Source organism: Musa acuminata, chromosome BXJ1-5 (genome assembly GCF_036884655.1).
Source record: "Musa acuminata AAA Group cultivar baxijiao chromosome BXJ1-5, Cavendish_Baxijiao_AAA, whole genome shotgun sequence".
Classification (NCBI taxonomy): Eukaryota; Viridiplantae; Streptophyta; class Magnoliopsida; order Zingiberales; family Musaceae; genus Musa; species Musa acuminata.
In genome coordinates this window covers 42,666,904-42,689,660 of record NC_088331.1, presented here as the reverse complement: position 1 = coordinate 42,689,660, position 22,757 = coordinate 42,666,904, and the positions used below count along the sequence as shown (strand labels likewise).

The 22,757-nt window shown below is 33.9% G+C and overlaps 1 protein-coding gene, 2 long non-coding RNA genes and 11 other non-coding genes across 14 annotated transcripts; all 14 read right to left on the bottom strand.

The window, feature by feature from the left end:
* Nucleotides 1-1,043: 1,043 nt before the first annotated feature.
* LOC135674388 (uncharacterized) lies at nt 1,044-8,110 on the bottom strand. Its single transcript, XR_010513603.1, has 3 exons — nt 7,835-8,110; nt 1,900-1,997; nt 1,044-1,256 (listed from the first exon to the last, which is right to left on the bottom strand). It is a non-coding gene; the product is annotated as an uncharacterized LOC135674388 (long non-coding RNA).
* On the bottom strand, nt 2,374-2,443 carry LOC135675266 (small nucleolar RNA Z267). The gene has a single exon (XR_010513844.1). It is a non-coding gene; the product is annotated as a small nucleolar RNA Z267 (small nucleolar RNA).
* On the bottom strand, nt 2,579-2,655 carry LOC135675288 (small nucleolar RNA snoR122). Its single transcript, XR_010513866.1, has one exon. It is a non-coding gene; the product is annotated as a small nucleolar RNA snoR122 (small nucleolar RNA).
* Nucleotides 2,771-2,856, bottom strand: LOC135675269 (small nucleolar RNA R44/J54/Z268 family). Its single transcript, XR_010513847.1, has one exon. It is a non-coding gene; the product is annotated as a small nucleolar RNA R44/J54/Z268 family (small nucleolar RNA).
* On the bottom strand, nt 3,400-3,548 carry LOC135675287 (small nucleolar RNA snoR2/U65). Its single transcript, XR_010513865.1, has one exon. It is a non-coding gene; the product is annotated as a small nucleolar RNA snoR2/U65 (small nucleolar RNA).
* LOC135675268 (small nucleolar RNA R44/J54/Z268 family) lies at nt 3,925-4,010 on the bottom strand. Its single transcript, XR_010513846.1, has one exon. It is a non-coding gene; the product is annotated as a small nucleolar RNA R44/J54/Z268 family (small nucleolar RNA).
* On the bottom strand, nt 4,553-4,701 carry LOC135675286 (small nucleolar RNA snoR2/U65). The gene has a single exon (XR_010513864.1). It is a non-coding gene; the product is annotated as a small nucleolar RNA snoR2/U65 (small nucleolar RNA).
* On the bottom strand, nt 5,078-5,163 carry LOC135675267 (small nucleolar RNA R44/J54/Z268 family). The gene has a single exon (XR_010513845.1). It is a non-coding gene; the product is annotated as a small nucleolar RNA R44/J54/Z268 family (small nucleolar RNA).
* On the bottom strand, nt 5,989-6,204 carry LOC135675264 (small nucleolar RNA Z112). Its single transcript, XR_010513843.1, has one exon. It is a non-coding gene; the product is annotated as a small nucleolar RNA Z112 (small nucleolar RNA).
* LOC135675275 (small nucleolar RNA snoR77Y) lies at nt 6,483-6,573 on the bottom strand. Its single transcript, XR_010513853.1, has one exon. It is a non-coding gene; the product is annotated as a small nucleolar RNA snoR77Y (small nucleolar RNA).
* Nucleotides 7,077-7,170, bottom strand: LOC135675285 (small nucleolar RNA snoR31). The gene has a single exon (XR_010513863.1). It is a non-coding gene; the product is annotated as a small nucleolar RNA snoR31 (small nucleolar RNA).
* LOC135675273 (small nucleolar RNA Z107/R87) lies at nt 7,803-7,906 on the bottom strand. Its single transcript, XR_010513851.1, has one exon. It is a non-coding gene; the product is annotated as a small nucleolar RNA Z107/R87 (small nucleolar RNA).
* A 1,527-nt stretch (nt 8,111-9,637) lies between the features above and the next one.
* LOC135675118 (heavy metal-associated isoprenylated plant protein 35-like) lies at nt 9,638-11,139 on the bottom strand. The gene is made up of 3 exons (XM_065185389.1): nt 11,047-11,139; nt 10,851-10,926; nt 9,638-10,751 (listed from the first exon to the last, which is right to left on the bottom strand). The coding sequence occupies exons 1-3, from the start codon at nt 11,086-11,088 to the stop codon at nt 9,952-9,954; spliced, it is 918 nt and encodes a 305-aa protein (XP_065041461.1). The 5' UTR covers nt 11,089-11,139; the 3' UTR covers nt 9,638-9,951.
* Nucleotides 11,140-16,866: 5,727 nt separating this feature from the next.
* Nucleotides 16,867-18,962, bottom strand: LOC135675117 (uncharacterized). Its single transcript, XR_010513815.1, has 3 exons — nt 18,814-18,962; nt 17,321-17,402; nt 16,867-17,214 (listed from the first exon to the last, which is right to left on the bottom strand). It is a non-coding gene; the product is annotated as an uncharacterized LOC135675117 (long non-coding RNA).
* Between the last annotated feature and the right edge of the window lie 3,795 nt (nt 18,963-22,757).

Here is a 22,757-nt window from a genome sequence, read left to right as displayed (position 1 = left end):
TTACTGGCACTTTTTCTCCTAATGAACAAAATATTTTATCATTTAATTTTATAAAATAATATTTTATAAAAAATATGGCAGGCATTTGAATCTCTGAATTCCTTTTAATCATTTTTCTTACTTTTCTTTATTTATATATTATATGGTTAAATTTAATTTATTTTAATCAAAGGTATATAGTACTTACTATTATTCGATTCTGATTACAAACTTTATTTTTGTATTTAGTCATACATCAATTCAGAAGTAGGAATCAAAAGCGCTATAAGAGTACATAACAATATTAATGAAACAATTTATTAATTATATTATAAAATATTATTTATTATTATAATTTTTATTAAATTTTAAAATATTAAATAAAATAAAATTAGTTTTATTATATATATATATATTCATGTTTCATATTAAAATTATGAATACTAAAATATTGATTTGAATGATTAGTCAATTTGAATTTACATAATCATAAGTTTTGAAACAAAAATCAAAATCATTTGAAAATATATTGATTCTTAAAATTTTCATAAATCATCGTTGTTTGACAATATAAATACTAATTTTCTATTGAATTAAAAAAATTTTGTTCAAACTTAAAATTTATAGATCTAATGTGACATTCTCACAATACAAGTCAATGGTTACATTGATGAGATGTTCATGTGCACCTATATATTCTACACTCTTATCGTAGATGTGAAGCATTTGCCTAGATCTACCAAGAGGGCAATTAGGGTTTAGGTGGATCGAAACCACAAATTCAAAACATTTTATTTTACTCACTATCGATGTTGTTATCGCTCCATCTTACACCTTTATTAATTAGTTATCAATTTTTAGCACACAGAAAAATGCACACAAAATCTAAAATATTCCACTTGGGACATAGACAACTTGCACGATATTAGATGAAACTTACGAGCTAAATATTAATAACTATGTTTTTTTTAACACTTTCACAGACATAAGAAGGGTTGCTATTGGGTATGTTATATCTATTTACCTGGCTAAGAAATTAAAAATGGTAATAATCAAGTGGAATATTTAAATGTTAAGATGTAATGACGTGCATTTATATAAGGATAGATACAATGTACAAAGATCTCACCTCATACTCCCCATAGAGTACATATACCTATAATGCTATTATACCGACATTCTTTTCCTTAGATATCAGCTTCAATCAACTTTTGGGTTGACTTTGTCAATTGACTCATGCCAACGCTGGATCACAAGTTAGCAGCTGAAGATGATACCTTGCATATGAACATCCCAATATCAATTCCAACTAATAAAAATAAACACCACATTAAATCTCAACTCAACACATCAATTGTCAAACCACGGACGATATAAATGGAGATATTTCAATGTGCATTAGATAAATTTTGGTTATTATTGCAAGTTAACATCACAAAACCCAAAATTTATAGAAAAATTCATATATCAGAAAATTTGTCTTAAGCGTTCATATGATGATAAACATAAAACATATAAACATTTGACATCTTGGATAAGTGTGACCCATTCATATTGTTATAGATAGATAAATATTATTAATAAAATTATTATTTGAGAAATTTTAAATTTATTCACAAGTTTCTTATTCAAAGATCGTTTAGCTGTAAAATACATTAAACAAATAGATGTCAACATAAAACTGTAAAGCAAAATAAATTACTTTCATCAATTTAGATATTTATGACAATCTTTTGCTAAAAGCAGCGCCAACATAACTCCAGAATCTCTGCCTTCAGTCAAATAAATAGTTGGCGAAGAAATACATTTCCCAAGACAGCATTTTAAATAATGGCCATTAAGAAAATAAAATTGAAGTGGAGAGTTCAAAGATTCATATCTAATACTCATCGAGACACTGGAATAAAATTTGCATCTTACCGGAAAGACTTGTGAACACACCAGCTTTGAAATAAGTCCAAGTGGTTGATCACAAATCTGGATGACATTGTATTCGGCCATTGGCACTCAAACAAGATCTGAGCCAAATTTTATAATCAGCATTAAAAATTCATGTCATAATAACAAATATGAACATTTCACACATTCAAAGTTAAGCGGCCCTATGAAATCCTTCCACAAAAAGTATAGAAAAGGAAAAATAATAAAATACATTTAAATGATAAAACAAGGATTGCAAATCCATTGCATGACTGCCAGACACAAATTTGGTCTAGAATAATGGCAGAAGAATTAGGCATTGAAACTAAAAACTTGAGGAACCCTGCCACATGTTCCCGAACGAAAAACCCACATCGAAAGTTCGTTTGCAGATACAACACCAACTAAATTACTCATATTACAAAGACAAACATTAAAATTCAAATAACCTATAAAAATAAGTGAAACCAGATGATTGTGCCTCAGATAAAGTCCTTATCATTGTAGTCACTCGTAGTATATTTAAAACCATCATAGGCACTAATCATTCACAGGAAAATGCAAGATAGCGCATTTTCCAATCAGGTACTACGAACATTAAAATGAACATCGCATATATAAGGTAGTGGAATCTTGAAAGTAATGAACTAGAGATGCAATATCATCACTTCAAATTGACTGCCTCAGCGGTAGTGACAACTAATATATCATCACAACATCTCTGATAATACGTGCATTTTTTGTGCATCACGGGCAGAACTTATATGATACAATTACAGTTGCATATCGAATAGATGCACCCAAAAAACATCATGCTGTAGAAGAAAAATAGTCAAAAAATATATAATAGACTAAGGGAAGAAAACAATCTTGTGCATCAGATAGATTCCCATAGACCAAGTCATCATTCTCTGTAAAGAGTGCCGAGTCCCTGTCTATCTTGTCATCACTTGCAGGATACGGTTTCTCATCCCAGACATATCAATGAACTCAAAAACCAATAATAGAAAGAATTAAGAGTTCTTATGATCTGATAAGAAATTATTGGAGTTTACACAGAGTGATCATTTGACAAAGTTCTAAAGGGTTTTTAATGTCAATAAAAATTTAACATTACACAGAGTGATCATAATGACAAAGTTCTAAAGAGTTTACACACAATAAGAGTTGAACCAACATTTGATAGAACTAACAATGACCTGGTAAGCTCAATTCCTGAATATCAGCAAATCAAATACAAACATGCAGGATAATTTCTACAAATGGTAATCCACTAATTCCTAATTACTTTTAGCTCTTTAAAACTTTAGGTTTGCTACGAGACCAGTAGCTTATAAGACAATGGGATATGACAAAAACATGAACAATAAGAGTTGCATGGCATAGCGAGCTATCAAATATAACAACAATAACAAGTTGCATAAAAGATAAAACAAATGGCATTGCCTGACTATAAAAAAAACAGCATTCTAAAATAACAAATGACGGAAAACTTTCACTATCTGTGATCACAAAATCAGCTCCATGGGTGGACGGTGATTGTCCACAGATACCTATCAACATGAGACATGACAAATCAGGACTTAATTTGGGCCCGATCATAGCACCACCAGTCAATGCATATGCTACTGTTGACATGGCTTCAGACCACAAAGTTAAACAAAAACACCTTAGAAAAGAAAGGATATTCAAAACCAATGAAAGCAGATTAAGTTTCATCAGGTTAAAAGAGCCCTCAGTGACCCATTTAAAATCACACACACAGCCGAACTCCAAGTCCATTGAACTTCAAATTCACCTTTGAACACGCCCACGGAAACTCCTATGGTAGGATTTGAGGGAGGCATGGTCAAAAGGAGAAAAAAAGGTCAAAATCACCTCTGATAATATGTGCACTTTTTGTGCATCACAGGCAGAACTTATATGATACAATTACAATTGCCTATCGAATAGATGCACCAAAAAAGCATCATGCCGTAGAAGAAAAACAGTCACAAACAGAATAGACAGGGGAGAAAACAGTCTCATGCATCAGAGAGATTCCCATAGACCAAGTCATCATTCTCTGTAAAGAGTTAGATGTCCCTGTCTATCTTGTCGTCACTTGCAGGATACAGTTTCTTCATCCCAGAAGTATCAATGAACTCAAACCAATAATAGAAAGAATTAAGAGTTCTTATGATCTGGTAAGAAATTATTGGAGTTTACACAGACTGATCATTTGACAAAGTTCTAAAGGGTTTTTAATGTCAATAAAAATTTAACATTACACAGAGTGATCATAATGACAAAGTTCTAAAGAGTTTACACACACTAAGAGTTGAACCAACATTTGATAGAACTAACAATGACCTGGTAAGCCCAATTCCTGAATATCAGCAAATCAAATACAAACATGCAGGATAATTTCTACAAATGGTAATCCACTAATTCCTAATTACTTTTAGCTCTTTAAAACTTTAGGTTTACTACGAGACCAGTAGCTTATAAGACAATGGGATATGACAAAAACATGAACAATAAGAGTTGCATGGCATAGCGAGCTATCAAATATAACAACAATAACAAGTTGCATAACAGATAAAACAAATGGCATTGCCTGACTATAAAAAAAACAGCATTCTAAAATAACAAATGACGGAAAACTTTCACTATCTGTGATCACAAAATCAGCTCCATGGGTGGACGGTGATTGTCCACAGATACCTATCAACATGCGACATGACAAATCAGGACTTAATTTGGGCCCGATCATAGCACCACCAGTCAATGCATATGCTACTGTTGACATGGCTTCAGACCACAAAGTTAAACAAAAACACCTTAGAAAAGAAAGGATATTCAAAACCAATGAAAGCAGATTAAGTTTCATCAGGTTAAAAGAGCCCTCAGTGACCCATTTAAAATCACACACACAGCCGAACTCCAAGTCCATTGAACTTCAAATTCACCTTTGAACACGCCCACGGAAACTCCTATGGTAGGATTTGAGGGAGGCATGGTCAAAAGGAGAAAAAAAGGTCAAAATCACCTCTGATAATACGTGCACTTTTTGTGCATCACAGGCAGAACTTATATGATACAATTACAATTGCCTATCGAATAGATGCACCAAAAAAGCATCATGCCGTAGAAGAAAAACAGTCACAAACAGAATAGACAGGGGAGAAAACAGTCTCATGCATCAGAGAGATTCCCATAGACCAAGTCATCATTCTCTGTAAAGAGTTAGATGTCCCTGTCTATCTTGTCGTCACTTGCAGGATACAGTTTCTTCATCCCAGAAGTATCAATGAACTCAAACCAATAATAGAAAGAATTAAGAGTTCTTATGATCTGATAAGAAATTATTGGAGTTTAAACAGAGTGATCATTTGACAAAGTTCTAAAGGGTATTAATGTCAATAAAAATTGAACATTTCAACCCTTATAGTCAAATGACAGTAAACTAAAATATCAGTTACAGAGACATGCAATAAGACTTGAACCAACATTTGATAGAACTAACGATGACCAGGTAAGCCTTCATAATACTGTTTTTTTATCTCTGTAAAGCTTTTACCACTGTAAAGCTTTAGGTTTATCTCTGAACCTTAGAAAACCTTTAGGTTTTATCTCTGTAAAGCTTTAGGTTTATCTCTGTAAAGCCTTCATAAAAAACCTTTACTGTTTTTTTAATCTCTGAACTAACAATGACCAGGTAAGCCATCATCATGCAAATGGGAATCCACTAATTCCTACTTACTTTTGTATCTGTAAAGCTTTAGGGTTGCTACAAGACCAGTAGCTTATAAGATAATGGGATATGACAAAAACATGAACAATAAGAGTTGCATGGCATAGCAGACTATCAAATATAACAACAATAACGAGTTGCATAACAGATAAAACAAATGGCATTGCCTAGACCATATAGAAAACAGCATTCTAAAATAACAAATGACAGAAAACATTCACTATCTGTGATCACAGAAATCAACTCCATGGATGGACAGTGATCTTGTCCACAGATTCCTATCAACATGCAAAATGCCAAAGAAAGGATATTCAAAACCAATGAAAGTGGAGTAACTTTCAACAGGTTAAAAGAGCCCTCAGTGACCGATTTAAAATCACACACACAGCTGAACTCCAAGTCCATTGAACTCAATTCCCCTTTGAACAACACCCCGGATACTCAAACCTATGGTAGGATTTGAGGGAGGCATGGTCAAGAGGAGAAAAAGCCAAGGACTGGACAGGCAACTGCATTACAAGTGTCATACGGCACTTCCTATCAAGAGGCCATTTCATCTTCATTGGGATCCATAAACTCTTCAGAATTGATACCTACTAAATAATTAAAAACTTTCTCCAATTCACAATTTAAAGCATGACAAATAAAACATCAATTAAAATAATATGAATAAAATTTCTACATATTAGACTGCCAAAATATTTCACAGTGACAGGCTACAACCACCAAAAACATAAACATTGCTTTGTGTATGCAATTCTTTATCCTTTGTGAGAAAACCAAAGAAAAAATAATACTCCATGTACAAAGAAGAATAAAGACTTCATAATACAATGCTGGATAATAGTATCAGCCTCAGACAGCCAGATCAATTGACATCATACAATAGGTTTATCAGTCGGTAATTCCAACTTTTATAAGCATATCATCATAAGCCGACACATACAACTTTTCTAAACATCCTAGTTCAGACGAGTAAAGAAGACCAGCATGCAAATTTTTAGAGTAAGGCACATCAGAAATTGTTATACGAGGTTTTTGATTAAAAAATGACAATTGCAAAGGAACATAATATCTCTACAAAAATGTGGACATCAAACAGATACTGAATAAATATCTGCTTTATGCACGTGAATACAAACAGCCTCATTTCCGAATATATTATTAACAATATTGATTCAAGAAGCGTATAGTGCAAAACGTAGATATATAATCAATTAAAAGTGTTTCGGAAGGCCATGATCATCATCAGATTGAACATGTTTTTCTCATCCACAACCCAAGGAAATCTTGGGCAGTGTAGGAAGGTGTCCTAAGATTACACTTCAAACTTTCATCATCTGACGCATTGCACAAATACTTCCACTGATCAAAATTGTGATAAAAAAACAAACTTCTCCATTGAAATCAAAGTGAATCAAAGTGACATAAGCAAGTAGATTCAGATTCAGAAGCAAAAGAACTGTTACATCAGTGGAATCTTTGATCCTCAGATCAAGTGTTGGATATAGATCTTTTTACTTCATCACTATCTTTTAGGTTGCAAATGATTCGAACATTTAGCTGAAAGAAAAAAAGTGTAAAAAGACGTACCATTTTTCCATCAAAATAATTATAATTTATCAAACAGATTAAATAGATCTTAAAAAATAAATAAAACATGAAAGTCTCAGTGATGGCGATTTTAAATAATGGTTCGACTCTGCCAGCGAGCGTCCTCAAAGTCGCATTTCAGAAGAGGGAGCTCTGTTATCTTCATGAGAGAAAGCTAAGTAACAAAACGCGTCAAAGCCGACCAAAATCCCTCAATCAATGAGAGGGAGATCTACAATCCGATTTATCAAACAACAACAACAACATGAAACCGTAAAGAGCTGCGAGTTTTACCGCCGTATCAAAACTCAATAAAGGAAGGTTTGATCTTCTTTTATTCGACGCACAAATCTCCGAGAAATAGTGATGTATAACACAAAATCGGCTAAAATATAGATTTTGAAAAATCTTTTTTTGACGAAAAAGGAAACAACTCACAAGAAATCAGACACCCTCTGCCTCGGGCACCAAAGAGGGATAATTACATAGACGTAAGAACACAAAAAGCCGCATCAAATAGATGAAAATATAGATTTTTGAGAAATCACGAATGAAAACAAAAAGGAATGTGGGAGCTTGTTCAGTTCAGCGGGGCAGTCGACATACAAATCCCTCCAGAAAGCGAGACCTGCGATCCGGTCTGTTGAGCTTGAATTTTCCAGAGTCGTCACAGCAACCTCCACTTTGATGGAGAGACAAGTAAAATCTCTAAATCTTATACAGAGCTTCCGCGAGAAGAAACCAAAAGACGCTGGCGAAACCAAACAAGATCACAGGAAACCCGAGGACAACGTTCGTATCTCATGAATCCCATATTTATATAGACCAAGAATTAGGGTTTTCCTCGCGGAGGCGGCGGCGGCCTTTGGAGACCTGGAGTCGCGTGTCAAGATATAGGGTTTACTGTGTTTAGGGTTCGATCCGGCCCGGTTTAATTGTTCGACCGGCCCTTGGTGTTAAGTCAGGATTCGGCGTGTGTATTACGTTATCTAAGAAGTAAGATTCTTCCGATCAGATGAACCGGTTAATTTGAACGGTAAAATCTTAAACCGAGGTCGAAGCAGCCGAACCAGTAAACCGGGTTTCTTTGTTTCGGTTCGGTCTTCAAATAGATATGTATCATGACGGTTCGTATTTATAGAAACCTTCATGTAAAGCATGTGTAGATTTGAAGCTTTCGACTCCTCCAACTTGAATGAGCAAATTACGATACTTGGAGAGTCAACAATGTAAACCAAAGACGGCCATCGTTGTTTGAATATTTTAGAAGCTCGAGTATATTCGGTGGTTTCACTACAAGATTGACCCCTACGCAAATGACATCGAACCCAAATCCGAGGAGGCCCAAAAGTGAGGTCATCTTGTGTCGACACCCTTATTTAGAAGTTTGAGCTCCAGTGGATGATGAAGGATTAGATAGACTAAAAAATGATGATAAGAGCGGAGTAAATACATTGATGGATGAGGCTATAATAGACTAAAAAGATAATAAATAACGAAATTAAGAAAATTAGAGTCATTTTAAAATTTAAAATAAAAAGAATAAAAAATAAAAATAATTATTGAAGAAGTTTTATTGAAGTAACTTTAATTTGAATATTAACATGTCCCTTTCCTATTTATACAGATTAGGAGAAAGAATTTTTCTCAACGGAATAAAATATTTCCCTTAATAAAATAAAAAAATTTCTAAAAAAAACTTCTGTTAAGCAATTTTTCCTTAATAGAATAAAAAATTTTCTAAAATAGTGCTCCGGATCGATGCATTGCTAAATCAACTCAGTAAAGATGACCCCAGTTAAGCAATTTCTTCTCATACCATGATACGTGTTGTCATTAACCTCTTCTTCGTGTTTGGTGAAAGGGAAAGATTATGGACTCGTCGTTTTCTTGGAGACTACCAACTATGTCTTGGTGGAGAAGATGAGTCATAATTCCCTCGAACTCCGAACTAATCCAAACCTGGAAGCTTCCTCCTCCTCTCTCACAATTGGTAAGATTTGATGCTTGTTTATGCGGCCAGGATGATCTGCACAGGAAGGGCTTGCAAACTGCAGTGCAGCACTTCAGCTCTGTGATTCCAGCAGCACCATGGGAAAGACAGCAGAAACTCTTGGGCCCAATTCCAGATGTGGTCCCTGCATTATTCCACCAACCTCTCTGCCTCTCCGTCATTCATGGTGAACTTGACATGGCAGCCAGTACCCTTCACTCCCAGCATTACCACTTTCCTCTCCCCGAGCTAGTCAAACTCAAGCAACAGATAAGCTCAGCATAGTCTGACAGAATTAGGTCATGCTCCCCTGTCAAGCCTCAGACATGCTCCGAACAGAGTAGTAATCTTTCAGAGGATAATCTCTGCAGACAAACAAGCAATCATTACAGCCAAAGAGCCTTCACACCATGTCAGAGAAAAAGGAAATCGAGGAAAACGTATCACCAAAGAAGAAAATGAGGAGGGACTCGTTCGAGATCCTGCAGCAGGATTTCCTAACACTTGGTTTTCCTCCGATCACAAGGGGGCACTAATAGCTACAAACACAACCACCGAGGAAGGAAACTGCTAACTGCAACATCTCCTTCACAAGAGAGCAGCACACTACTCACACTGGCAGCAGGAGATGACACAACCAACCAAGTAGTCTGACATATCTACACATGGATTAGTCTACCACCACCTATGACCTCACTGGACTCCGAGGAAAGGATACTGTGGAGCATGCTCACATAAGATTACAGGAATTGGAGTTCTCGTCACTGAACATGTTGGGCTGCATCAGCACCGGTGAGCTCGGGTCGGATGGACCATGGTAGAACTCTGGCGGAGGAGGGTACGGCATGTAAACAAAGCCGTCTGAAGCCGGCGGCTTTGGCGAAGCATAGTAGGCTTGGGTAACGCTCGGTTCCGCCATGTTGTAGCTCATGACGTACGGCGGCGGCGGTGGCGGTGGGTGTGTCGGGTATGAGTACATGTGTTGTGGTGGCAGTGAACTGATGCTGCCAGCAGTCGGATTCTTCCCAGCCTCTTCCGAGATCTCTTTCTGAGCCTTCTTGCCTTTCTTCTTGGCGCAGCCATTGTCGCCATTCGCTTCGCCGCCGGCGGTGGCGGCGGGCTTCTTAGGCTGCTGGGTGGAGGCGTCAGCCTTCTTTGTACCAGAACTCTGAGGCTCTTTCGTGGCGCTCTCTGACGGCTCTGCTGTGGTTTTGGTTTTGACTTGAGTTTTCTCAGCATCTGAAAGTTTTGTGACGGTGGTGTCGGTGGCGGAAGAAGCGGCAGGGTTAGGCTTGGAGGGGATTGGCTTCTTCTCGGACTTGCGTGACGGTTCTTCGGGTTTAGAGGATTCTCCGCTCTCCTTATTGCTGGTATTGACATTGCTGGGTTTCTGGTTGCTGGGTTTCTTCACCGGCCATAGCTCGGCGTGTTTCCCGGACTTCTCTAGCTTCCTAATGAGCGTTTCAGCGTCCACAATAGTCTTAACGGTGACTTTGTGCTGCCCCGCATCGATATCCGTGTCATATACACCTGCAACGAAGAAGAAGAAGAAGAAACAGGATGATTAGCCCAACAGAGTGAAGCTAAATGGCAAAAGAAAGCAGAAGGGCAAAATATTTTGGAAGTTACCTCGAATGCTTTTGAGGATTCTATAAACCTTCTTCTTGCATCCTTCACAATGGATGGATACTCTCAACACCCAGGTCTGAAGCCATCAAATATTTCATTCGAGCACCAAAAGTGTGCAGGCAAAACAGCATGGTTAATTTTCATTCCAAAAGCTTTTAGGAGGAGAATTATGGAGGGATGGACGGTAGATTAGTACCTTGCATGTGAGGGATTCTGAAGGTTCTTCTCCGGTAGCCATGGCAGAAACTTAAAAGTGGAGGATGGATGGGTGGATGCAAGGAGTGGAAAGGAAGGCTGAGAGGGAAAGGAGCGACCTTTAGGGGTGAAAGATATAGTGGGGCGTGCCAAAGGTTCCTGAGGGACATGATGACAGCCAGTGAGCGAAAAAGGAACATAAGAGAGAGAGAGAGAGGGAGATCTGGTTGCTGGAAAAGGGTGAGGTGGGTCTCTTTTGGTAGATTGTGACGGGGAAGCAGAGATTATAAATAATGCGAATAATAGGATTGACATTTATGATCATCACAAAGAAGACAAAGTTGTGATGGTCCAGACCAGTTTGGATGTTGATGAAAAATCCAGCATTAATATTTGTAATATGAATATTTTTATCCGCATATATAAATATGGGATAGATACTATGTAACAATTTCGAAATAAGGTTGCAAACTGAGAATACTTACAAATTTGAGATTTTCTTTTTGATTAATCATCCTCATTCAATATATATGTTTATCAAATATATTAACTAATTTAATTGATAAAATATTTTATAAATCATCGTAACCTCAAATCTTATTTTCATCACTTAATTTTGTAAAAAGGAAAAATAAAAAAAATATGTGTTCAAAAATATATAAATTTTAGATATATATATATATATATATATATATATATATATATATATATATGTGTGTGTGTGCGCGGACGGGTGCGTGTGTATATATATATATATATATATATATGTGTGTGCACACGCGTATGGGTGCGTGTATATATATAGTACTGATATATTTGAAAATAAAAGGATCGAAGATGTTGCAATATATCATTGGTGAGTGCGTGCTTTTAATGAAAATATGTAATATAACCCAACCAAAGAGATAAAAAAAAATGATATATTGATGTCAAATGCTTTGGTTTCATACAATGAAGATGATGAGTTAAAAGTTAATGATCTTTCTATGGGGTTAGGTATATAATAGATATTTAATATTCGAGATACTTCAATTTTAATTTATCAAAAAGACCATACGTAGGGGTAAGTAGTCTCCAATTGCAACCTCTATGATTTAGAATCTCGAATAAGTAAAATGTCCAAATAATTGAATAAGTGAATTGCTTTCAATCAATTGTAGTCATATATGGACAATAAACAACTTACCAAAATATATATATATGGACAATAAACATAAGAGCAACAAAGTTTTATTCTAACAAAGTTATATATATATATATATATATATATATATATATATATATATATATATATATATATATAATGTACATTCGATAAAAATATAATATTTATTTTTATCCACATTTAATTAAATATAATAGTATTCATTTATCAAAGGAGACCAATAATAGTATTCATTTATGAAGCTTACACCCTTCTAGATTTGTTATTTTTAAAAATATTTACGAGCAGATAAGGAAAAGGTAAAATGACTAAATTACTTATTGAGAATGTTGAAAGTTTGTATGGAGTCTAAGTATTCTTTCGAAAGTTCAAATTTTCTAATAAAAATTATTATAGAATCATTTACCCATATCTGTTCGATTATCTAATTTTCTTGTAAAAAAAATTATTATGAAATCATTTACTCACATTATTATGATTTATAGAGGGGGTTAAAACTCATTTGATATAATTAAATATAAGTTTTATCTTAACTATATACATGAATTGTAAAATGGTGCTCGACTAAAAGAAGAAAGCCATGTAAATAATAAGTTCTCTATGTTAAGATTGAAGGTGGAAGGTTTTAACCCTACTAATAGAAACCCTATGTTAAGATTTCTCAATATCTCTCAAACTTCCTTAGAGCCAATGCCATTATTAATTTATGATGGTTCATTTACTAATGATTTTTTTATTGTAAGTATCGACTTTTGTTTGGAGAACTATAGATATTATCATCTTCGTCGGATAAAAAACTCGAACCTGCCTCCAACCCCTTATATGCTATACGAAGATAAGATAGACTATACAACGAAGCAAAAGTATTATATGCACTCGAGATGATTTAAATACTTAACTACAATAAACTAATACCTTGGTTCCTACTTAATAATTATAATGATATTTATACCGATTAACAATCTAACCTTGAAGCTCATACTCTTGTAAATGTTGCAAAAACTTTTTTTGTATCCCTCCATACTCAAAGAATAATAATGTAAGGATATTTATAAATTATGCTATTATTCAATTACATAAATAGATACTTTTATCAATTACATAAATAGATACTTTTTGTATGCTATTATTCAATTACATAAATAGATACTTTTATCAAATGAAGGATAGCCACAATAGTAGCTCACAATTCACAAAAGAAAGATAATATTCTTCCATCAGCTATATCAATTTATATATAAATCATAGTACTAATATTCCAGTACAACCAATTTCATATACAAAAGCAAACAAAGAACTATTATTCTTTTGTAGGTTTTGAGTATCATAATATCAAAAAAATACAAAAAATATACTTCCTAGTCAACGCATGAATGGAGTGAATAATAATAATATTATTATTAATTAGATACATAGATTTAAATAAAAAATCATATAATACAAGAAGTTTTTAAATTTAACATATATTATCTTTTCGAGAAGCACTTTCATCCACAAGTATTTACAATTGAACTCACATTTCTTTCATATCTTGAGTAATTTTTCAAGCTTTTCTTTGATGTCAAATTTATTCATCTTTCTCCTTCTCAAGTTATGTGGTCATAAATCTTAAACGATGAGATTTGGATACTGCAAAATTTGAATGAGATGGTCTTATGCCATAGCATCACATATATCCTGATTTCTCTAATCCTAATACTTGAGAAATAGTATCTTCACTTAATGGAATATCAATTGCTATGAGTTCAAGATGTGTCCTAAGATTCTTCATTTGTTTCTATAATAAATACAAACATATTATCATTAAAAAATAAAAAAATAATAAGAACCATAAAAGCAATGGACTGATTGAGTGATGCATACAATTACTCTTGCTTCATCCTCATCTATTGGCATTTTATCATTTTTCTTTCATGATTAATGATAAAAATATCATCTTTAAATAACTTCTTCCCTATCTTGGCTTTGTAACAAAACATAAAAATATAATATTATTAATAAATAAAAAATATATCAAATATTTATTAAAAAATTCCTTACCTTTTCATCAATCAACCTAGTATAACTTTTCTTCCATAAAGTATGTGATATTTTTTGTTTTGATCTATTAACCTTATTTCCTTTACTAAGGCTCTAAAAAAATATTTTAAATACCATAAAATTAATATAAAAATTACAATACAAAAAATCGATATTTGCATACACAAAATGATGCTGAAATATTTGGTCTTTATTAATTCTATCAAGAATTTTTTTTAAATGATAGGATATAGACTTCGAGTTATCGTAATAAATAAATTTTAAGTCACTTTTTCAATTCTTCCATTTTGAATTAATTGATATGTGTCATCTCTACATTTAATTTACCTAATAAAGCTCCTTCAAGACTTACATGTTGTTGATTTGTATCTAATTAAACTATGATACTTTTTCTAGGCGGTAAACTCTCCATGTTAACTAAGCCAATGCATCCTCTCGTTCTTTTTTCCCTATACAATTTATCACAATGAAAAGATATTAATAGAATCAGACACTCGTTATAATATCAGTTAATAGATCTATAATTAGTACTGTAAGTATAAAATCTATAATATGCTATAAGTTATATAAAAAATTTTCATGATTAAAATTAAATAACATTAAGATCAGATTCATATCTTTTGATGTCATCTAAAAAAATCTCTATCTAAATGCACTATCCTTCGAATCTAAATATCAACCCATCTGGAAGGATAATTAGATACTCTTCCTTTCTTCTTATCCTTTCACATGACTATTATTATTGCATCCTATATAATATATATAAGTTATTAGGAGAGTTTCTCCTATCAAGAACATCCCCTAAGAAATTCTACTATAATATAAACTTTTTTCTATTGATAAATATCTATCGTCAGAATCTAATTAATTCTATTATATATTTTATCTAATTATAAAGAACCACATAATCTAACAATTTATGTCTAAATTTCATTCATCAGCTAAGTGAGTGTTTTCGTTTATTCTTTATATATATATATATATATATATATATATATATATATATATTTTATCATAACGAAAAGACAGAATCAAGGACTCATTTGAATATAATATAATAGTTAATAGACTATAGTCATTTCAAAATCAACCCCTTAGGAATGTCTTTCCTCAAATACTCGAATTTATTTGTGTATTCTCTAATATATTCTTTATTTGAGCTTGAACATGAGATTGTAATCTTGTCTTCAACAAACGTAACCGCGCATACTTAGTCTTCTCCATTGATGATGCTAAATATATGAAGTCAATAGTATTTGTGAAAAACCGTGTGACAAAGATTATGAACTAATAAATTATAAAGAAATGATACATGAACAATATAAAAAACTAAATAGCATTCACCATCTAATATGATAATTACCAAAATTAATGCTTGGGACTGTAATGCATGAAAACATAGAAAACAGATAATTACAAATTAAGCACAAGCCAATGTATGTCATAAATTCACATATTATGTTCAACATCACTATTATTATCTTCAACAGAATTATTTATATGATTCTTCTCTATCGTGTCAAGCACTAATATTGCATCAATTAATATTCCGTCCACATCATCTCTTATTAAACTAAAATCATCTTGAGTGTCTGTGATGGTGGCATCCAATATTGAGTCCACAAGAATATTACATTGCTCAATCTCATCTAATTCCTAGGTCAATCAAATTCCTTAGCTTTGTCTTGATAGTTACCCATCAATTTCCCTCTAATACATCTTAAATATAAAACACTTGTTAAACTTAGGAGACTAGTACAAATGAATCATCACTAAAGTGTTTTTTTCAGTGTGTATTAAATTTTTAAAAATTACTAGTTCCATGTTCAACATCAACCCAATAACATTTGAAGAGAGCCACTTTGAATTGATAATAATAGTTCAATTCTACTATCTAGTGTAGATTTTTGATCTCTTATGCTTGCATAGCTTGAAATCTTTATGATGTTGACAATACCACTACTTTGAGTTAATTTATACTTTTCATGGTCTCTTGTTTGGAACCGAATACTAATGAAAAATGAAGCATTAAAATTCTCTTCCCACATTATTAGGGCCTCGAGTAAGCCATCTCATTTCGTTAGTCATTTGTTCATTGCTATTGTGCAACCCAGTAGGTTAAGAATAATTAATTAAAATGTGCAAACATGAACAATTTTTATTTAGCTATTGGATAAAAATACTTAAATGAGACCTAGTTCATAATGTCATTCGATTTTTTGATATTTTGTCTGAATCTTCGGTATATCGTCATATCCCCCAACACATTACCTAATCCTTCGATATGTCTGACTTTACCACAAAATCTAATCTTCCAGCATGATATTAAATCCTTCCATGATACTTGAATCTCTAGCTCAAAGTCTAATCTTTGGATCAATATTATAGCAGGACGTCTAATTTATATAGTTATAATCTTTTGACACAACTTTTGATTCTTTGCATTTGATCCTTCGATAATTCGAGTCTTGGTCAAAGTACATTCTGCATCTCATATCTCAACAATATATTAGTTTATCAAATATATCAATTGATTTTATCTTCAAAATTTATAATTTAATAAAATATCTAAAAATAAACAAAAGTAAATCTTTTTCACATTCTTTTTGACATGTTAACATGAATGGATTTTATCCATAAAATGAAAAGTTACAATGACTGTAATCTTATCATAATCTTTTTTTTTATAGTATATATACGATTTTACATAAGATTTATATATGAAATCAGCCCATGATCCCAATTCCTAATAGTAGGCTTTAAATGGAGTGGGATTACGCATTGTGGAAGACTTAAAACACAGCAGAACAGATCAGTCTAAAGAGCGCCAATGAGCATGGAGAGATCTTTTTATCTTGGTAAGCAGTGATCCTTTGGCTTGCTTGCAGTTTCTGGTGTCCACAACCACCCCCGTCACTGTCACCTCTTTGTTGCGCAAGTCGAACGTGTAATCCAGCAGTCCTGCTACAAATGACTTCAGAAGTATGAAGAATAGGAAAACCTCACAATTTGCTGATAGAAAAAGAACATATATGAAGTATTTCCTCCGTTTATTTGCTTGAATTCTTACAGTTCATCCTGGAGACAACCTTGGAGACCCTTTCCCTGCAGTGATTGCAGTCCGCACTGGCATTCATCACAACCATTTGGACCTACAATATATGGCAACTCTTTCCGAGTCAAGAAAACTACGTGGATGCAGCATATATTAGCTGCAGCTGGGGTGCCAAAGTGTCCGAATGCAGTGCTTCATTAAAGGACTGGGTTCGCCAGTGTTATTCAATTTAGCATGGATCGTATATCAAATGCATGGCAAGTTGTGTGACATCTACCACTTTGCTGATTGCGGCTTTCTGATTCTATCATTCCATTATCACAGACTACAAAGTACCGAAGATTGGTTTTATGTGAATATTCTGAAAAAGTAAACTGAATATTATTGTTGCTCAACAATTTTTCATCTTTTTTCTCCTTTCCTCTAAGAAAGAGAAGCTAATAAACAAATAGTTTTGTTTTAACCAGGATGACGACCATACAACTTGTGAATGAGGCTCTCAGGAAGCTACAGTTGTGCGAAAAGGAGCATCCTGAGAAACACACACAAAAACTGGATCAACCATATCTGTGGATTGATGCATGGAGAGAGACAAAAAACTTGAGACATGAACCAGAAACACATTTTTCCACAGAAAATCAAGTAAAATAATGGTCCGATGTGATCTACCAAATGAATCATATGACCTAGTAATCGTGTTTGAATCACTGAAAAGAAACATTGATAATCAAGCATATTAAGCATTCAAGTTTCACAAAGAGATTAGACCTAAACAGCACACTAGCTTCCTTCAAATCAAATGGTTCATGCTATCTAACCAACCTATTCCGAACTTTCACTGTACACATAGTCACATACAGACATGTTACCTGTAACATGAATTCTACGTTGACAAAATTGTGTCATTTTTTGCATTATTTCAAGTACATAAAATCATAAGGGAGTTTTGGATGGTTGGTTCTTTTGTTGCATGATGAGTTGGATCTACAAATACTCGGACAAATTTCACTATCTTTTGTTTACCTGCCCAGCCTAAACTTTGTTTGGAAATTTCAAAACAACATCAAAGATTGGTGTCAAATCTACTGCTTGCTATTGATCATATTTTGTAATTCTAGATTCCTGACCAACTACAATAGATAGAGGGAGAAAATGAAGCTTTGGCTGATTAACGAATTCCTAATGAGCAGTGTTGTACTTTGGCAGGCCAGAGGTACTTAATTTGAAAGATTGATGCATCCAATAAAATCTGCAAGAGAAGTGTATATAAAATCTCACTTTAAACACCCAGTAAAACAAGCTCACTAAAGGCTTAGAAATGGGTCTCTGGTTAATCCAGCACTTGATAAATGATTTGTATCCAGCCATAGAAAGTTGCTTATAATAAAGGTAAACGACTGCAGTCTGCTGGCTGAGATTGATGAAGATTATAACATGAGAAAGTATAATTTGTATATATCTATGAATTGAGAGAGAGAGAGAGAGAGAGAGAGAGAGAGTTTTCATACTGAGGGGAGGCTGAGATTCTCTGCAGACCTCAAAGTTGTTTGCTTGCTACCCTCCATGGAGGCAGTTTAATTATGCTTCTGTTCTTCCCATTGCCGGGGTCTATAATGACCTCTCCACAACCAAGTCTTTGCTCAGAACTCACGCAACTAATGACCCGACTTAGGATCTCTGTGTTACTTTTAGAAAAGTTGATAGGGTGTTGAGAGTTGCAGCCACCATCCCAGACATCATGATTTTGTTGACTTCTCTGCCCTCTAATTTCTTATTGGTTTTATTAGATCTGTCATATAGGAGGAATGACCCGACTTCTGATCATTTGTATTGGATTCTTAGTTTCAAAATCATTAGGATCGCACTCATAACTCTGCCGATGGTTCCATCACTCATAACTTTATTGTCTTATAATTAACTACTTGAACCTACCTACCATGCTTGTAGAAGCGAGAGATCAATATATTACAACACTCATTTGTCATCTGGTTTTAATATTTCAGTCATCTATGTTAGGGTGCAACGATATACATTTATTTATGCAGCTCAGTCCATCTAAAGATATATTTTCTCCATACATACATGCATGGCAAGCGTACATGGCATACTCAGGTTGTTCTCAATTGGGCAATTGGTAGCTGCACTTATTGCAGAAACAAATAGCCTTTAGAATATGTTCAAATCAAAGATAGGGAACGGTATATAATAAGAACTGATAGAACTTCTGCGATGCATGTATTGCATAAGTAATGATGGAATAGATAGCTAAACCTACGTGTCAAATGGACTCGTTCTATCTCCAATGGTCAAAGAACCTGATCCTTCTATTAGGAACAATTCACTGAGGATGCTTGATTGACTAGGACAAATACAACTTAGTCTACAACGATACTACATGCAATATTTGAGGTTATTAGCCATAATGTTGTCATATAAGATTTTTTGAGGAAATCTCTCTAGAGGAAAATCCTCTATTCTGTTAAGGAAAATCTTCTCTCCTAACTTCTTTAATAAAACTTCTTCAATAAAGTTTCTTCAATAAAACTTTTTCAATAATTTTTCTTACTTTCTATCTTTCTAACATGGTATCAGAGCATAGAGGAACATGTTAATGTATTCAAGCTAAAGCTTCTTCGATAATTCTTCTTATCTTCTATTCTTTCCAACACCTATTTCTTTCTATCATAGATTTTGAGAATACATCTTATGATAGATACAATATAATTAATAATCTTCTTGGTTCAATACCCATAAGAGTCGATTAGGAAATTGAACTTATGACATAGAGGTCAAGGACTCAACTAGAACTATGGATTCCAGTTAACGCACCTTAGATGGAGCATAACCCCTTGATCAAGATACAAAGGGTTTCATCCTCCAAATAGAAACAAAACAGAAAATAACCCTTGTCATGTTCACCACCAAGGGAGGGAAGAGAAATATAACGACAACTAATAATAGCCCTAATTACCTCTACAAAGAGAGGTCTCCTAAAAGATTTGCCAATAAGATTAAAAGCTCATGGCTTATGCTATTCTTAATACAAGGATAACATAATCCTCTCACATCAATCTAATGCATTCAAAGGTAGATGATGAGAGAAGCAAACCAAATGAAATAGGGATAGCCTACTAACGAGAGAGATCTAGAAGCTTCACAAGAGGAATCAAATGAGTAGTGAATAAAAGCCTCACAAAGGGGAGGCGGCTACAATTACCCTTTTTAAAGATGAAACTATAAATCTAGAACTTCCCACTCTAGAAAGGAGAAGAGAGAGTAAAACCATTACTTATCTATGTCAAAAATATTAATTACATATACAAATAAGAAAATGTTAATCACATAACTTCCTTGGAACAATTTTTTTTTTCTTTAAACATGTGAAAATTTACAAGATTGTTGGTTATATTCTGATTGTTTACATAATCATCCTTGCTTGAACAAGACATTTATGAGGTAGTGTAAGATAATCATCATTGTGTCAAAGCTAGTTTTATTTAGTTCTTGAGCGAAATATTTTTTCTTTTTGGTTTTCTGGTAGGTTTCAACTAGAAAGTAATCCGATATAAATTACAGTTTTTATATCCAATAGTTTTCATTCCATAAGAGCATGGAATTTCAAAATTGTGAAAGAGACAACAAGAACAATTTCTTCTCTCTAAGTCTATTATCATTAATAAGATTTCTCCTTAGTTTTTGATAATTATAGGAAAATATCATGTTTTCCTATAAATGTTTCCATAATTCTTTACATACAAACCATGCATATAACATAATATGAAAAGAAGGCCTAGGTCAGCTCCTTATCTCCAACTTAAATTATTGCAATATTGAAGCTAATTATGTATTATCCTTTTTTATTAAACCTCCTTAGCATCTTGAACCCAAGACTTAAAAAATTTATATTGAAATCCTTATGGTTATGAAAGTGAAATATTTAGGTCCATTTACCCTAACGTCATCAGTTTTACTAACGAAAACATGAAAACATTAGGTAAAAAAATAATTTTAACATTTCAATTGATGATAACAAATGACATGGCGGACGACGACATCACTAAGGCCCCAAGTGGCTGTTGTGGATGAGGAGACTGGTGGCAAAAGACGAGGGTCACTCTACATCTACATTGACGTCAACACTAGAGCATATGTCAAGCGCCCCTTTCATCGCTCTGTATCTATATCAGTGCCGATGCAATTGCTAAACAACAAAAGGGCTACTCACCGCGTTGACGTCGACACAAATGTCGAGCAATAAAAAAGCTACTTAACATCTACATTTGCGACCCTTTCATCGCTAAACAAATGTATCAATACCAACGCAAATACAAAGTGATGCAAAGCAACAAAAGAGTCGCTCACTACGTTGACATCGATGCAGTGAGTGACCCTTTCGTCGCTCTACATCTACGTCAACGTTAACATAGTTGTCAAGCGATGAAAGGGCCGCTCACTACGTCAGCTTCGAAATAGTTGCCGAGTGACGAAAGAGCCACTCGGTGTTGACACAGATGCAAAGTGACATCATTCTGCATTTGTGTCAATGTCGAGTGGCCCTTTCATCACTCGTCAACTACATCGATGTCGACATAGTGAACGACCCTTTCGTCGCTCGACGGTTACGCCGATATCAACACAAATATAGAGTGACGAAATGATCGCTCCGCAACTACATCGATATGGACGTAAATACAAAACGACCATTATCTTTCGCCATTGCTCTCCTTATCTACAACAACCACCGGCAATCCTTAATGGCACCACCATTTGCTACCACTGATGTCATCCATCACCACTAACTAAAACATTAAAATTACTTTTTTACCTATTAGTTTTATGTTTCCATCAATAAAACCAATTGCATAAGAGTAAATAAACCTAAATATTTCATTTGCGTAATTATAAAAATTTTAATATAAATTTTTTAAATCTAAGAATCAAGATGTTAAAAAAAATCCAACTACAGAAAATAATCTATAATTAGCCCACAATCTCATGATCCAAATTTTAGTTAAAACTTGACATCAAGAAGAAAGGGTTTCATTAAAGCACTTGGCCAAGAAAAAAATACGATGAGAACTCTTTGCACATCACAGCAGTATCCTTAAGTCAGTGGAAAATCATCGTTACAAACCACATCCTTCAAGAGGATCCATTAAGTAGAAGAGACTAATGGAAGACCAAGTTCTCACAAGGCTTGAATTTGACCTTTCAAACCCTTCTCTTGCTGGAATCTAAAGACACTACTTGCATAGAACTGAGAAGTAGGGCACATGGTTTGGTTGAATGACTTCTATTTAGCATTCCAGCTTGTTTACTGCTTTGTAATGGAAATCATGTTGAGTCAGATTACATGTTGTGGGAGAATGAATCACAGCTTCAGATATGAGCATTTGTACCAATCACAAAGGGAAATAATTTCTACCAAAGTAGCTGCCTTACCTCTTGTAAT